This window comes from Panulirus ornatus, chromosome 21 (assembly GCF_036320965.1).
Source record: "Panulirus ornatus isolate Po-2019 chromosome 21, ASM3632096v1, whole genome shotgun sequence".
Lineage (NCBI taxonomy): Eukaryota > Metazoa > Arthropoda > Malacostraca > Decapoda > Palinuridae > Panulirus > Panulirus ornatus.
Genome location: NC_092244.1, coordinates 20,005,178 through 20,022,613, shown reverse-complemented (window position 1 = coordinate 20,022,613; position 17,436 = coordinate 20,005,178). Strand labels below are relative to the sequence as shown.

Below are 17,436 nucleotides of genomic sequence, written 5' to 3'. Positions count from 1 at the left end.
TCAGACTGAGGAAACACAAACAGGTTTTACTGTTTCAATTTCTACTGGCAATCAGTCAATATTCCTTTAGTTTTAGGGCAATCTTGAAGTCTGGAGAGTATGTACTTTGGTCCAGTCAATAAAGTAATCTGGGGAGTAGGTACCAGGGACTAATATGCACAAGTTTATTTTGTTTCTCTTTAAATGAATTCTCCATTCTCATTTAATGGGGTTAATGATCAAATATCATTCTCTTTAAAGATGTGTAACAATACTCAGTGAAAATTATCATAATTACTTCACAATATGGATGAAAGAGAAACCTACACATGCAAAAATAAATATCAACATCTTTAGTTTATCCCTGAGGATAGGGGAGAAAGAATACTTCCCACGCATTCCTCACGTGTCGTAGAAGGTGACTAAAGGGGACGGGAATGGGGGGCTAGAAACCCTCCCCTCCTTGTGTTTCAACTTTCTAAAAGGGTGTTTTGGTCGAGGTGGTGTGCAAAGTGAGAGGGTTAGGGAGAATGATTTGGAAAACAGAAAAGAGGTAGTAAAAGCTTTGCAGAAGATGAAAGCTGGCGAGGCAGTGGGTTTGGATGGTACTGCAGTGGAATTTATTAAAAAAGGGGGTGACTGTAATGTTGACTGGTTGGTAAGGTTATTTAATGTATGTATGACTCATGGTGAGGTGCCTGAGAATTGGCGGAATGCATGCATAGTGCCATTGTACAAAGGCAAAGGGGATAAGAGTGAGTGCTCAAATTACAGAGGTATAAGTTTGTTGAGTATTCCTGGAAAATTATATGGGAGGGTACTGATTGAGAGGGTGAAGGCATGTACAGAGCATCAGACTGGGGAAGAGTAGCGTGGTTTCAAAAGTGGTAGAGGATATGTTGATCAGGTGTTTGCTTTGAAGAATGTATGTGAGAAACAATTAGAAAAGCAAATGGATTTGTATGCAGCATTCATGGATCTGGAGAAGGCATATGATAGAGCTGACAGAGATGCTCTGTGGAAGGTATTGAGAATATATGGTATGGGAGGAAAGTTGTTAGAAGTGGTGAAAAGTTTTTATTGAGGATGTAAGGCATGTGAACGAGTAGGAAGAGAGGAAAGTGATTGGTTCTCAGTGAATGTCAGTTTGTGGCAGGGGTGCATAATGTCTCCATGGTTGTTTAATTTGTTTATGGATGGGGTTGTTAGGGAGGTGAATGCAAGAGTTTTGGAGAGAGGGGCAAGTATGCAGTCTGTTGTGGATGAGAGAGCTTGGGAAGTGAATCAGTTGTTGTTCGCTGATGATACAGTGCTGGTGGCTGATTCGTGTGAGAAACTGCAGAAGCTGGTGACTGAGTTTGGTAAAGTGTGTGAAAGAAGAAAGCTGAGAGTAAATGTGAATAAGAGCAAGGTTAAATATTAGGTTCAGTAGGGTAGAGAGACAAGTCAATTGGGAGGTGCCTTTGAATGGAGAAAAACTGGAGGAAGTGAAGTGTTTTAGATATCTGGGAGCAGATTTGGCAGTGGATGGAACCAGAGAAGCGGAAGTGAATCATAGGGTGGGGAGGGGGCAAAAGTTCTGGGAGCGTTGAAGAATGTGTGGAAGGTGAGAACATTATTTCAGAAAGCAAAAATGGGTATATTTGAAGGAATAGTGGTTCCAACAATGTTATATGGTTGCAAGGTGTGGGCTATAGGTAGAGTTGTGCGGAGGATGGTGGATGTGTTGGAAATGAGATGTTTGAAGACATTATGTGGTGTGGGGTGGTTTGATCGAGTAAGTAATGAAAGGGTAAGAGAGATGTGTGGTAGTAAAAAGAGTGTGGTTGAGAGAGCAGAAGAGGGTGTTTTGAAATGATTTGGTCACATGGAGAGAATGAGTGAAGAAAGACTGACAAAGAGTATATATGTGTCAGAGGTGGAGGGAATGAGAAGTGGGAGACCAAATTGGAGATGGAAAGATGGAGTGAAAAAGATTTTGAGCGATCAGGGCCTGAACATGCAGGAGGGTGAAAGGCGTGCAAGGAATAGAGTGAATTGGAACAATGTGGTATACCGGGGTCAATGTGCTGTCAATGGACTGAACCAGGGCATGTGAAGCATCTCGGGTAAACCATGGAAAGTTCTGTGGGGCCTGGATGTGGAAAGGGAGCTGTGGTTTCGGTGCATTATACATGACAGCTAGAGACTGAGTGTGAATGAATGTGGCGTTTGTTGTCTTTTCCTAGTGCTACCTTGCACACATGCAGGGGGAGGGGGTTGTCATTTCATGTATAGCGGGGTGGTGACGGGAATGAATAAGGGCTGATATATATATATATATAGGGATATATATAAATATATATCCCTGGGGATAGGGGAGAAAGAATACTTCCCACGTATTCCCTGCGTGTCGTAGAAGGCGACTAAAAGGGGAGGGAGCGGGGGGCTGGAAATCCTCCCCTCTCAATTTTTTTTTAATTTTCCAAAAGAAGGAACAGAGAAGGGGGCCAGGTGAGGATATTCCCTCAATGGCCTAGTCCTCTGTTCTTAACGCTACCTCGCTAACGCGGGAAATGGCGAATAGTTTGAAAAAAAAAAAAAAAAAAAAATATATATATATATATATATATATATATATATATATATATATATTGTTAGAAGCAGTGAAAAGTCCTTATCGAGGATGCAAGGCACGTGCACGTGCAGGAAGAGAGGAAAGTGATAGGTTCCCAGTGAATGCAGGTCTGCGGCAGGGGTGCGCGATGTCTCCATGGTTGCTCAATTTATATATATATATAAATATATATAAACCCTCCCCTTCTTGTATCTTAACTTTCTAAAAGGGGAAACAGAAGGAATCACGCAGGGAGTGCTCACCCTCCTCGAAGGCTCAGATTGGGGTGTCTAAATGTGTGTGGATGTAATCATGATAAGAAAAAAGGAGAGACAGGTAGTATGTTTGAGGAAAGGAACCTGGATGTTTTGGCTCTGAGTGAAACGAAGCTCAAAGATAAAGGGGAAGAGTGGTTTGGGAATGTCTTGGGAGTAAAGTCAGGGGTTAGTGAGAGGACAAGAGCAAGGGAAGGAGTAGCACTACCCCTGAAACAGGAGTGGTGGGAGTATGTGATGGAGTGTAAGAAAGTAAACCCTAGATTGATATGGGTAAAACTGAAAGTGGAAGGAGAGAGATGGGTGATTATTGGTGTATATGCACCTGGGCATGAGAAGAAAGATCATGAGAGGCAAGTGTTTTGGGAGCAGATGAGTGTGTTAGTAGCTTTGATGCACAAGACCCGGTTATAGTGATGGGAGATTTAAATGCAAAGGTGAGTAATGTGGCAGTTGAGGGAATAATTGGTGTACTTGGGGTGTTCAGTGTTGTAAATGGATATGGTGAAGAGCTTGCAGATTAATGTGCTGAAAAAGGACTGGTTTAAAAAGAAAGATATACATAAGTATAAATATGTAAGTAGGAGAGATGGCCAGAAAGTGTTACTGGATTACATGTAAATTGATAGGCACGCAAAAGGGAGACTTTTGGATGTTAACGTGCTGAGAGGTGCAACTGGAGGGATGTCTGATCATTATCTTGTGGAGGTGAAGGTGAAGATTTGTAGAGGTTTTCAGAAAAGAAGAGAGAATGTGGGGGTGAAGACAGTGTTGAGAGTAAGTGAGCTTGGGAAGGAGACTTGTGTGAGGATGTACCAGGAGAGACTGAGTACAGAATGGAAAAAGGTGAGAACAAAGGACGTAAGGGGAGTGGGGGAGGAACAGGATTGTATCTAGGGAAGCTGTGATGTCTTGCGCAAAAGATGCTTGTGGCATGAGAAACGTGGAAGGTGGGCACATTAGAAAGGGTAGTGAGTGGTGGGACGAAGAGAGAAGAGAGAGGCATTTGGACAATTTTTGCAGGGAAATAATGCAAATGACTGGGAGATGTATAAAAGAAAGAGGCAGGAGGTCAAGAGAAAGGTGCAAGAGGTAAAAAAAAGATAGCAAATGAGAGTTGGGGTGAGAGAGTATCATTAAATTTTAGGGGGAATAAAAAGATGTTTTGGAAGGAGGTAAAGTGCGTAAGACAAGGGAACAAATGGGAACATCAGTGAAGGGGGCTAATGGGGAGGTGATAACAAGTAGTGGTGATGTGAGAAGGAGATGGAGTGAGTATTTTGAAGGTTTGTTGAATGTGGTTCATGATAGAGTGGCAGATATAGGGTGTTTTGGTTGAGGTGGTGTCCAAGTGAGAGGGTTAGGGAGAATGATTTGGCAAGCAAAGGAGAGGTAGTAAAAGCTTCGCGGAAGACGAAAGCTGGCAAGCCAGCAAGTTGGGATGGTATTGCAGTGGAATTTATTAAAAAAGGGGGTGACTGTACTGTTGACTGGTTGGTAAGGTTATTTAATGTATGTATGACTCATGGTGAGGTGCCTGAGGATTGGCAGAATGCTTGCATAGTGCCACTGTACAAAGACAAAGGGGATAAAAGTGAGTGCTCAAATTACAGAGGTATAAGTCTGTTGAGTATTCCTGGGAAATAATATGGGAGGGTATTGACTGAGAGGGTGAAAGCATGTACAGAGCATCAGATTGGAGAAGAGCAGTGTGGTTTCAGAAGTGGTAGAGGATGTGTGGATCAGGTGTTTGCTTTGAAGAATGTATGTGAGAAATACTTAGAAAAGCAAATGGATTTGTATGGAGGATTTATGGATCTGGAGAAGGAATATGATAGAGTTGACAGAGATGCTCTTTGGAAGGTATTAAGAACAAATAGTGTGGAAGGCAAGTTGCTAGAAGCAGTGAAAAGTTTTTATTAAGGATATAGGGCATGTGTACTGGTAGGAAGAGAGGAAAGTGATTAGTTCTCAGTGAATGTCGGTTTGTGGCAGGGGTGCAAGATGTCTCCATGGTTGTTTAATTTGTTTATGGATGGAGTTGTTAGGGAGGTGAATGCAAGAGTTTTGGAGTGAGAGGCAAGTATGCAGTCTATTGTGGATGAGAGGACTTGGGAAGTGAGTCAGTTGTTGTTCGCTGATGATACAGTGCTGGTGGCTGATTCGTGTGAGAAACTGCAGAAGCTGGTGACTGAGTTTGGTAAAGTGTGTGAAAGAAGAAAGCTGAGAGTTAATGTGAATAAGAGCAAGGTTATTAGGTTCAGTAGGGACAAGTCATTTGGGGGGTAAGTTTGAATGGAGAAAAACTGGAGGAAGTGAAGTGTTTTAAATATCTGGGAGTGGACTTGGCAGTGGATGGAACTATGGAAGTGGAAGTGAGTCACAGGGTGGGGGAGGGGGTGAAAGTTCTGGGAGCAGTGGAAAATGTGTGGAAGGCGAGAACATTATCTCGGAAAGCAATGGGTATGTTTGAAGGAATAGTAGTTCCAACAATGTTATATGGTTGCGAGGCATGGGCTATAGATAGAGTTGTGTGGAGGAGGGTGGATGTATTGGAAATGAGATTTGTGAGGACAATATGTGGTGTGAGGTGGTTTGATTGAGTAAGTAATGAAAGGGCAAGAGAGATGTGTGGTAATAAAAAGAGTGTGTTTGAGAGAGCAGAAGAGGGTGTTTTGAAATGGTTTGGTCACATGGAGAGAACAAGTGAGGAAAGATTGACAAAGAGGATATATGTGTCAGAGGTGGAGGGGACGAGGAGAAGTGGGAGACCAAATTGGAGGTGGAAGGATGGAGTGAAAATGATTTTGAGTGATCAGGGCCTGAAGATGCAGGAGGGTGAAAAGTGTGCAAGGAATTCATTCTAAATTGGAATGATGTTGTATACCGAGGTCGACATTCTGTCAATGGATTCAACCAGGGCATGTGAAGCATCTGGGTAAACCATGGAAAGGTCTGTGGGGCATGGATGTGTAAAGAGAGCTGTGGTTTTATTATTATTTTTATCATAACTAAAAGCACTGTTACAGAAGTAGCAATCATGTTAACACCTAGCCCAAATGGAATAAGAAGATGCCCAAAAAGTAGCACACAGCAGATTAAAAATCTAAGTAGCGTGTAGCCTTCATAAGTAGCCCAATCCCCTACTTTTCACCCAATCTGGCAACCCTGCGGGGGTGAGCAAGTCAGCCATATGCAGCCTCATTGCAAAAGCCAAGAATACCCCACAAGATGAAGTTCCACCTCATAAATTTGTATCAGGGCATCCCAGAAAGACTTCAGCATCTACTGACAAGCTTATAAAGAAGCAAGTATTGATAAATCCATATATCACAGCATGACATTTGAAGAAAGGTTTATCCCATCCTACACGGAAGTGTTGCTGAATGCACCATTTAAGAGTGCTGCCAAAAACACTTGATCTGCCTCTTCGTTCCCAGATCAGAGAACCCCTAATGACTCGCAAGATTCATGCTGCTCATCTCAGTTTTGCAAGGAGCTATAACCATTTCACTCTCGAGGACTGGAGGAGGGTCTTATGGTGTGATGAGTCAACTTTCCAGTGTGGTGCAGTACGGCATGGTAAGTTTAGTCATTCCTCACACATGAATCCCCTTGACCCCTGTTATATGCTAATGACTTAAACATCCAGACTCAGTCATGATTTGGGGTTGCTTCAGTGGAAAGTTAAGAAGCGGGTGACTTCATGTGCTTCCCAAGAACATCACAAAGAATGGAGACTGCTACAATGAAGCTCATCATAACCACTTGATGAAGTTCTATGATATCACAACTGTCACAGGGCAAAGAAGGTCATGAAATGGTTATCACACAAGCAGGTGAACATCCTTCAATGGCCTGGGAATTCTCCAGATCTGAATCCCATCAAAGAACTGTGGTATCACATGAAACTTAAACTTCAAAAAAGGACCACTTCTTCAATTTCTCGCCTTCTTGATGCCATCAGAGACATCTGGTTGAATGATAATGACCTTGATTACTGCAGAAACGTTACTGACTCCAAGCCACAACGCATACAAGCTGTTTTGAAGGCACTTGGTGGCCGCACTGAGTACTAGAATAAAGAAAATGAAAGTTATTGTTGTTTTTTACCCATTCTACAGACTTTCCATGGGTATTGTATGTGCAAGGCATGAGAATGTATTAAACAAATTTGGGAGAAAGCTTGTAATGAAAAGCAAAGTTTGTAAAATGTAGTGAAAGCACCTTAAACACTCACAAGAAATAATGGTGAAAGAGACTAAGTTTGTAGTCATATTTAATTATATAAGATGTACATCAAGTAAGAATGGATAGAACATAAATGCTGCAAGCATGTTATCCATGAGGTGAAGTGTTCCTTTATTCAAAGGAAGTGTGATAACCTCTTCATGTCATCCACAGATAGGCCTTTCTGGTCTTTAGCTAAGGGCGTCTCTAACAAATTCTGTCACTCTACCTTTCCATCACTTTTCTGTTCTGATGTACTATAGCTGTCTCTCCTGTAGACAAAACAATTCTCTTTGGTTCCTGTTTCTAATCTAACTCCATCTTGAATGACTAACATTCCTTCACCCACTAATGCTCCTCTTACTAATCCTATGCTTCTTCTCCAGACAAGCATGGCATCCATCCCTGTGTACTGAAAGAGTGTGCCTCAACTTGTATCTGTGCTTGCTCGTATGTTATGTTTCTGTTTAAAACCAAAACTTTTCCTTCTTGCAAAAAATGCATTGATACATCCCATTCCTATGAAGGGTGACCAAAGTTTTGACCCCTCTAACTATCGTCCTATTGCTTTGACATCTACCATTTCCAAAGTCTTTCAATCTCTCAACTCCCATAACCTTAACACCTTGAAAATCACAGTCTTCTCTCTGAACAACAATATGGTTTCCATAAGGCGAGATCTATGATGATATTCTTTCCTATCATACTAATGTCTAATCATCATCCCTGAAAATTTTGGGGAGTCATGTGTAGTTGCTCTTGACATATCTAAGGCTTTTGACAGGGTGTGGCATTAGGGTCTCATCTTTAAGCTCCCCTATTTTGGCTTCCCTCCATCACTTTGCTCCTTCATATCTAACTTCCTCTCTGGCCAATCTATCTCTGTGGCTGTTGATGGATCAGCCTCTCCCCTTTTCTCCATCATCAGTGGTGTCCCTCAAGGTTCTGTCCTGTCCCCTACACTTTTTCTCCTTTTTTTCAATGATTTCCTCTCCTCCACAAATAATCCTATGCACTCATTTGATGATGACTCAACACTAGATCCATCCACATCATTCCATTCTGCTCCCTCTCCTCTCACTTGATCTGCATCTCATCTTGACACAGCTTCCTCAATAAACTCAGACGGACAGGATATCTCAGTGGAATAGACAAAATCTTGTTCAGTTTAATAGCCCAAAGACCAAATTTCTTTCCATCTCTCTATTCAAAACTCCTAACAACTCTCGTCTCTCCTTTGATCATTCTATAATTCCACCTCTTGACTCAATGAACATACTTGGTATTACTGTAACATCCAACATTTCTTGGAGACCCCATATTACAGGAATAGTTAAGTCTGGCTCTAAGAAACTGGGTGTCCTGCTCAGATGTCGAAACTTCTCTTCTGAAAAGTTGTGCCATTTATACAAGGGACTGACTCGCCCTTGTATGGAGTAATGCTCTCACATTTGGGGTTGTTCTAGTTCTGTATGTTTGACAGAGTTGAATCAAAAGCGATCCAACTTTAAACTGTCCCAGGGTAACTTCCAAACTGGACCCCTTGCTCTACGCCACAATGTTGGTTCACTTTCCTTCTTCTATTTATTATCTATTTCATTATAATCTGCTGCTGTCTCCTGCATTAGCGAGGTAGCGCAAGGAAACAGACAAAAGAATGGCCCAGCCCACCAACATACACATGTATATAAATACACGCCCACACACACACATGTACATGTTCATACTTGCTGCCTTCATCCATTCCCGTCGCCACCCCACCACACGAGACAGAACCCCCCCCCACATGCACACGAGGTAGCACTAGGAAAAGACAACAAAGGCCACATTTGTTCACACTCAGTCTCTAGCTGTCATGTGTGATGCACCGAAACCACAGGCCCCACAAAACTTTCCATGGTTTACCCCAGACACTACACATGCCCTGGTTCAATCCACTGACAGCATGTCAACCCCAGTATAGCACATTGTTCCAATTCACTCTATTCCTTGCACGCCTTTCACCCTCCTTATGTTCAGGCCGCGATCGCTCATAATCTTTTTCACTCCATCCTTCCACTTCCAATTTGGTCTCCCACTTCTCCTCGTTCCCTCTACCTCTGACACATGTATCCTCTTTGTCAATCTTTCCTCACTCATTCTCTCCATATGACCAAACCATTTCAATACACCCTCTTCTGCTCTCTCAACCACCCTCTTTTTATTACCACACATCTCTCTTACCCTTTCATTACTTACTCAATCAAACCACCTCACACCACATATTGTCCTCAAACATCTCATTTCCAACACATCAACCCTTGCAACCATACAACATTGTTGGAACCACTATTCCCTCAAACATACCCATTTTTGCTCTCTGAGATATCCTTCTCGCCTTCCACACATTCTTCAACGCTCCCAGAACATTCGCCCCCTCCCCCACCCTGTGACTCACTTCTGCTTCCAGGGTTCCATCCACTGCCAAATCCACTCCCAGATATCTAAAATGCTTCACTTCCTCCAGTTTTTCTCCATTCAAACTTACCTCCTAAATGACTTGTCCCTCCACCCTACTGTACCTAATAACCTTGCCCTTATTCACATTTGCTCTCAGTTTTCTTCTTTCACACACTTTACCAAAATCAGTCACCACCTTCTGCAGTTTCTAACCCAAATCAGCCACCAGCACTGTATCATCAGTGAACAAACAAGTGACTCACTTCCCAAGCTCTCTCATCCCCAACAGACTTCATACTTGCCCCCTCTCTAAAATTTTTGCTTTCACCTCCCTAACAACCCCATCCATAAATAAATCAAACAACCATGGAGACATCACACACCCCTGCTGCAAACCAACATTCACTGGGAACCAAACACTTTCCTCTCTTCCTACTTGTACACATGCCTTGCATCCTTGATAAAAACTTTTCACTGCCTCTAGCAACTTACCTCCCACACCATATATCTTCCACAGAGCATCTCTATCAACTCTATCATATGCCTTCTCCAGATCCATAAATGCTACATACAAATCCATCTGTTTTTCTAAATATTTCTCACATACATTCTTCAAAGCAAACACCTGATCCACACATCCTCTACCACTTCTGAAACCACACTGCTCTTCCCCAATCTGATGCTCTGTACATGCCTTCACCCTCTCAATCAATACCCTCCCTCTTCTATAAGTATAATTTTGGTTTCTGCTCCTGAAAGCTAGCTGCTTGTGTGCCCCCATCACTAGTTAGACCATGCAATACTCAGGAAGCTGCTGCATCGCATGATTATTGTGTGGCCATCGGCAACTCAAGGGTGGGCCATTCTTTCCTTACACATTGAAGCCTAGGAACTCTCTACCTTCTCATGTTTTTCCCAATAACTATGACCTTGCACACTTCAAGAGGAATGTTGTGCTGGATCATATGTATATGAGTGAATTGGGTTATTTGTTGAAGAAACTTTTGATAAATTTGAAAACAAAGCAGGAGACCGTGCAGAACCTAGTGGATCTGAGCCGTAACTATCTCACTTTGACTACAGTACTGCACGTATATATCTTACCTCTATAATCTGGATTGCCTTCTTCCATTGTCTAGCAGTTATGGCAGCATCTAAGGCCTTGACAGTACGTCCTGCTTCTATGTAGTGACTAATAGCAGCATCTGCTTGTTTGTTGGTTACAAGCTGGTCTCCCCATTCTTCCTCCAAGTGGACAACATCTGTAACATTAAGAAGATAAATGAAAATGTCCTTGTTTAAAAAATGCATGTTATAAAACTGAAAATACCTATCTCTGAAAAGGTGCCTTGCAAGTTTTTTCCTTAGCTAAGACAAGATGGGAAACTGAAGCTGTTTCCTGCGGGATGTGGTGGCACCAGGGATGGATGGGCAAGCATGTATGAATTTGAGTGTAGAATGGCAAAAGGTGAGAGCAAATAAAGTGAGGGGAGTGGGTGAGGAATGGGAGGTATTTAGGAAAGCAGTGATAACAGGTAGCAATGGAGCGAGAAGATGGAATGAGTATTTTGAAGGACAGTATAATGTGTTTGATGATAGAGTGGCAGTGCTTTGGTCAGGATAGTGTGCGAAATGAGAGGATTGGGAAGAGTCATTAGGTGAAAAGAGAAGAGGTGGTGAATGAAATCCAGCAAGGCAGAGAGTGGATGGTATTGCAGTCAAATTTATTGAGAAAAGGGGTGAATGTGATGTTGATTGGTTGGTAAGGATACTCAGTGTATGTATGGATCATGGTGAAGTGCTTGAGGATTGGAAGAATGCATGTATGGTGCCAATGCACAAAGGCAAAGGGGATAAAGGTGAGTGTTATAACTACAGAGGCATACGTTTGCTAAGTCCTGGAAAATTGTATGGGAGGGTAAGGACTGAGAGGGTGAAGGCATGTACATAGCATAAGACTGGGGAGGAGCAATGTGGTTTCGGAAGTGGTAGAGGATGTGTGGATCATGTGTTTGCTTTGAAGAATGTGTAAGATAAATATTTAGAAAAACAGATAGATTTCTATGTGACATCTATGGATCTGGAGAAGGCATACAATAGGGATGATAGAGATGCTTTCAGGAAGGTCATAAGAGAATATGGTGTAGAAGGTAAGCTGCTATAAGCAGTGAAAAGTTTTTATCAAAGATGTAAGGCATGTCTACGAGTAGAAAGAAAGGAGAGTGATTGGTTCCCAGTCAAGGTCAGTCAATGGCAGGGGTGTGCAAGTCCTCATGGTTATTTAATCTGTTTATGGATGGGGTGGTTAGGGAGGTGTTAGGGAGGTGAATGCAAGAGTTTTGCAGACGGGCAAGTATGCAGTCCGTTAGGGATGAGAGGGCCTGGGAAGTGAGTCAGTTGTTGTTTGTCGATGATACAGCTCTACTGGCTGATTAGAGCAAGAAACTACTGGGGCAGATGACTGAGTTTGGAAAAAATGTGAAAGGAGAAAGGTGAGAGCAAATGTGAATAAGAGCAAGGTTATTAGGTTTAGTAGGGTTGATGGACAAGATAATTGGAATGAAAGTTTGAATGGAGAAAAATTGGAGGAATTCAAGTGTTTTAGACATCTGGAAGTGGACTTAACAGTGGATGGAACTATGGAAGCGGAAGTGAGTCAAAGGGTGGGTGACGGGGCAAAGGTTCTGGGAGCAATGAAGAATGTGTGGTAGGAAAGAAAGTTGTCTCGGAGAGCAAAAATGAGTATGTATGAAGGAATAGAAGTCCCAACAATGTTATGTGGTTGCAAGGCATGGGCTATAAGGTCACACAGAGGAAGGTGGAAGTATCGGAAATGAAATGTTTGAGGACAATATGTGGTGTTAGGTGCTTTGATCGAGTAAGTAATGAAAGGGGAAGAGAGATGTGTGGAAATAAAAAGAGTATGGTTAACAGAGCAGAAGAGGGTGCAATGAAATGGTTTGGACGTATGAAGAGAATGAGAGAAGAAAGATTGACAAAGAGCATTGAAAAATGTGTGGAAGGTGAGAGCATTATCTCGGAAAGCAAAAATGGGTACATTTGAAGTAATAGTGGTTCCAACAATGTTATATGGTTATGAGGTGTGGGCTATAGATATGGATGTGTGGAGGAGGGTGAATGTGTTGGAAATGAGGTGTTTAAGGACAATATGTGGTGTGAGGTGGTTTGATCGAGTAAGTAATGAAAGGGTAAGAGAGATGTATGGTAATAAAAAGAGTGTGGTTGAGAGAGCAGATGAGGGTGTTTTGAAATGGTTTGGTCACATGGAGAGAATGAGTGAGGAAAGATTGACAAAGAGGATATATGTGCGAGAGGTGGAGGGAACGAGAAGTGGGAGACCAAACTGGAGGTGGAAGGAGGGAGGGAAAAAGATTTTCAGCAATTGAGACCTGAACATGCAGGAGGGTGAAAGAGGTGCAAGGAATAGAGTGAATTGGAACGATGTGGTATACTGGGGTTGACATGCTGTCAATGGATTGAACCAGAGCAAGTGAAGTGTCTGGGGTAAACCATGGAAAATTTTGTGGGGCATGGAAGTGGAAAGGGAGCTGTGGTTTCAGTGCATTATACATGACAGATAGAGACTGAGTGTGAACAAATGTGGCCTTTGTTGTCTTTCTAGCGCTACCTCGTGCGCATGTGGGGGGAGGGGGTTGTCATTTCATGTGTGGTGGGGTGGTGACGGGAATGAATAAAGGCAGCAAGCATGAATTATGTACGTGTATATATGTATATGTGTGTGTGTGTACGTGCATGTACATACATGTGTATATAGGTGGGTTGGGCCATTCTTCTGTCTGTTTCCTTGCGCTACCTCGCTAACGCGGGAGACAGCAACAAAGTATGATAAATAAATAAACATACAAATATATAAATAAATATATATATATGTGTGTTTGTGTATATGTTGATATGTATATGTATGTATATGGGCATGTATGGGCTTTTATGCATATATATATGAGTATATGAGCGATTAGGCCATTCTTCATCTGTTTTCTGAGCTACCTTGCTCAGACAGGAAATGATGATCAAGTATAGATAAATAAATAAATAAATGAATAAATAACTATATAACTATTTATTTTATTATACTTTGTCACTGTCTCCAGCGTTAGCAAGGTAGCGCAAGGAAACAGATGAAAGAATGGCCCTACCCACCCACATACAAATGTATATACATGACCGTCCACACACGCACATATACATACCTATACATTTCAACGTATACATATATATCTATTTATTTTATTTATTTTGCTTTGTCACTGTCTCCCGCGTTTGCGAGGTAGCGCAAGGAAACAGACGAAAGAAATGGCACAACCCACCCCCACACACAATGTACACATACACACGCCCACACACGCAAATATACATACCTATACATCTCAATGTACACATATATATATACACACACAGACACATACATATATACCCATGAACACAATTCACACTGTCTGCCCCTATTCATTCCCATCGCCACATCGCCACACATGGAATACCATCCCCCTCCCCCCTCATGTGTGCGAGGTAGCACTAGGAAAAGACAAAAAAGGCTCCATTCGTTCACACTCAGTCTCCAGCTGTCACGCAATAATGCCCGAAACCACAGCTCCCTTTCCACATCCAGGCCCCACACAACTTTCCATGGTTTACCCCAGACGCTTCACATGCCCTGATTCAATCCACTGACAGCACGTCAACCCCGGTATACCACATCGATCCAATTCACTCTATTCCTTGCCCGCCTTTCACCCTCATGCATAAACAGGCCCCGATCACATAAAATCTTTTTCACTCCATCTTGTCCACCTCCAGTTTGGTCTCCCACTTCTCGTTCCCTCCACCTCCGACACATATATCCTCTTGGTCAATCTTTCCTCACTCATTCTCTCCATGTGCCCAAACCATTTCAAAACACCCTCTTCTGCTCTCTCAACCACGCTCTTTTTATTTCCACACATCTCTCTTACCCTTACATTACTTACTCGATCAAACCACCTCACACCACACATTGTCCTCAAACATCTCATTTCCAGCACATCCACCCTCGCGCACAACTCTATCCATAGCCCACGCCTCGCAACCATACAACATTGGTGGAACCACTATTCCTTCAAACATACCCATTTTTGCTTTCCGAGATAATGTTCTCGACTTCCACACATTCTTCAAGGCTCCCAGGATTTTCGCCCCCTTCCCCACCCTATGATTCACTTCCGCTTCCATGGTTCCATCCGCTGCCAGACCCACTCCCAGATATCTAAAACACTTTACTTCCTCCAGTTTTTCTCCATTCAAGCTTACCTCCCAATTGACTTGACCCTCAACCCTACTGTACCTAATAACCTTGCTCTTATTCACATTTCCTCTTAACTTTCTTCTTTCACACACTTTACCAAACTCATATATATACATATATATACATTTATCTATTTATTTATTTATCTATTTATTTTGCTCTGTCGCTGTTTCCCGTGTTAGCGAGGTAGCGCAAGGAAACAGATGAAAGAATGGCCCGACCCACCCACATACACATGTATATACATACACATCCACACACGCAAATATACATACCTATACATCTCAATGTACACATATATATACACACACAGACATATACATATATACACATGTACATAATTCATACTGACTGCCTTTATTTATTCCCATCGCCACCTCACCACACATGGAATAACATCCCCCTCCCCCCTCATGCGTGCGAGGTAACGCTAGGAAAAGACAACAAAGGCCCCATTCGTTCACACTCAGTCTCTAGCTGTCATGTAATAATGCACCGAAACCACAGCTCCCTTTCCACATCCAGGCCCCACAGAACCAGGCCCCAAAGACCAAACCATTTCAAAACACCCTCCTCTGCTCTCTCAACCACACTCTTTTTATTTCCACACACCTCTCTTACCCTTACATTACTTACTCGATCAAACCACCTCACACCACATATTGTCCTCAAACATCTCATTTCCAGCACATCCACCCTCCTGCGCACAACTCTATCCATAGCCCACGCCTCGCAATCATACAACATTGTTGGAACCACTATTCCTTCAAACATACCCATTTTTGCTTTCCGAGATAATGTTCTCGACTTCCACACATTCTTCAAGGCTCCCAGAATTTTCGCCCCCTTCCCCACCCTATGATTCACTTCCGCTTCCATGGTTCCATCCGCTGCCAGATCCACTCCCAGATATCTAAAACACTTTACTTCCTCCAGTTTGTCTCTATTCAAACTTACCTCCCAATTGACTTGACCCTGAACCCTACTGTACCTAATAACCTTACTCTTATTCACATTAACTCTCAGCTTTCTTGTTTCATACACTTTACCAAACTCAGTCACCAGTTTCTGCAGTTTCTCACTCGAATAAGTCACCAGCACTGTATCATCAGCGAACAACAACTGTCTCACTCCTCAAAGGCTCAGATTGGGGTGTCTAAATGTGTGTGGATGTAACCAAGATGAGAAAAAAGGAGAGATAGGCAGTATGTTTGAGGAAACGAACCTGGAAGTTTTGGCTCTGAGTGAAACAAAGCTCAAGGGTAAAGGGGAAGAGTGATTTGGGAATGTCTTGGGAGTTAAGTCAGGGGTTAGTGAGAGGACAAGAGCAAGGGTAGGAGTAGCACTACTCATGAACCAGGAGTTGTGGGAGTATGTGATAGAGTGTAAGAAAGTAAATTCTAGATTAATATGGGTAAAACTGAAAGTTGATGGAGAGAGATGGGTGATTATTGGTGCATATGCACCTGGGCATGAGAAGAAAGATCATGAGAGGCAAGTGTTTTGGGAGCAGCTGAATGAGTGTGTTAGTGGTTTTGATGAACAAGACCAGGTTATAGTGATGGGTGATCTGAATGCAAAGGTGAGTAATGTGGCAGTTGAGGGAATAATTGGTATACATGGGGTGTGCAGTGTTGTAAATGGTGAATGGTGTAGATTTATGTGCTGAAAAAGGACTGGTGATTGGGAATACCTGGTTTAAAAAGCAAGATATACATAAGTATACGTATGGAAGTAGGAGGGATGGCTAGATAGCATTATTGGATTACGTGTTAATTGATAGGTGCGCAAAATAGAGACTTTTGGATGTTAATGTGCTGAGAGGTGCAACTGGAGGGATGTCTGATCATTATCTTGTGGAGGCGAAGGTGAAGATTTGTAGAGGTTTTCAGAAAAGAAGAGAGAATGTTGGGGTGAAGAGAGTGGTGAGAGTAAGTGAGCTTAGGAAGGAGACTTGTGTGAGAAAGTACCAGGAGAGACTGAGTACAGAATGGAAAAAGGTGAGAACAAAGGAGGTAAGGGGAGTGGGGGAGGAATGGGATGTATTTAGGGAAGCAGTGATGGCTTGCGCAAAAGATGCTTGTGGCATGAGAAGCATGGGAGGTGGGTTGGTTAGAAAGGGTAGCAAAATAAATAAATAAATAACCATACAACAATGTTGTATGGTTGCGAGGCGTGGGCTATGGTTAGAGTAGTGCGCAGGAGGGTGGATGTGCTGGAAATGAGATGTTTGAGGACAATATGTGGTGTGAGGTGGTTTGATCAAATAAGTAATGTAAGGGTAAGAGAGATGTGTGGAAATAAGAAGAGCATAGTTGAGAGAGCAGAAGAGGGTGTTTTGAAATGGTTTGGGCACATGGAGAGAATGAGTGAGGAAAGATTGACCAAGAGGATATACGTGTCGGAGGTGGAGGGAACGAGGAGAAGTGGGAGACCAAATTGGAGGTGGAAAGATGGAGTGAAAAAGATTTTGAGTGATTGGGGCCTGAACATGCAGGAGGGTGAAAGGCGGGCAAGGAATAGAGTGAATTGGATCGATGTGGGATACCGGGGTTGACGTGCTGTCAATGGATTGAACCATGGCCTGTGAAGCG

General features: G+C 42.6%; 1 protein-coding gene across 1 annotated transcript in view; it reads right to left on the bottom strand.

Moving 5' to 3' along the window:
- Positions 1 to 17,436, bottom strand: part of Oseg2 (intraflagellar transport protein Oseg2) — a 560,852-nt gene that overhangs the window by 212,246 nt on the left and 331,170 nt on the right. The window contains exon 17 of the mRNA XM_071675913.1: positions 10,624 to 10,781. Coding sequence (XP_071532014.1) covers positions 10,624 to 10,781 — 158 coding nt within the window. The remainder of the gene's footprint in view (positions 1 to 10,623; positions 10,782 to 17,436) is intronic.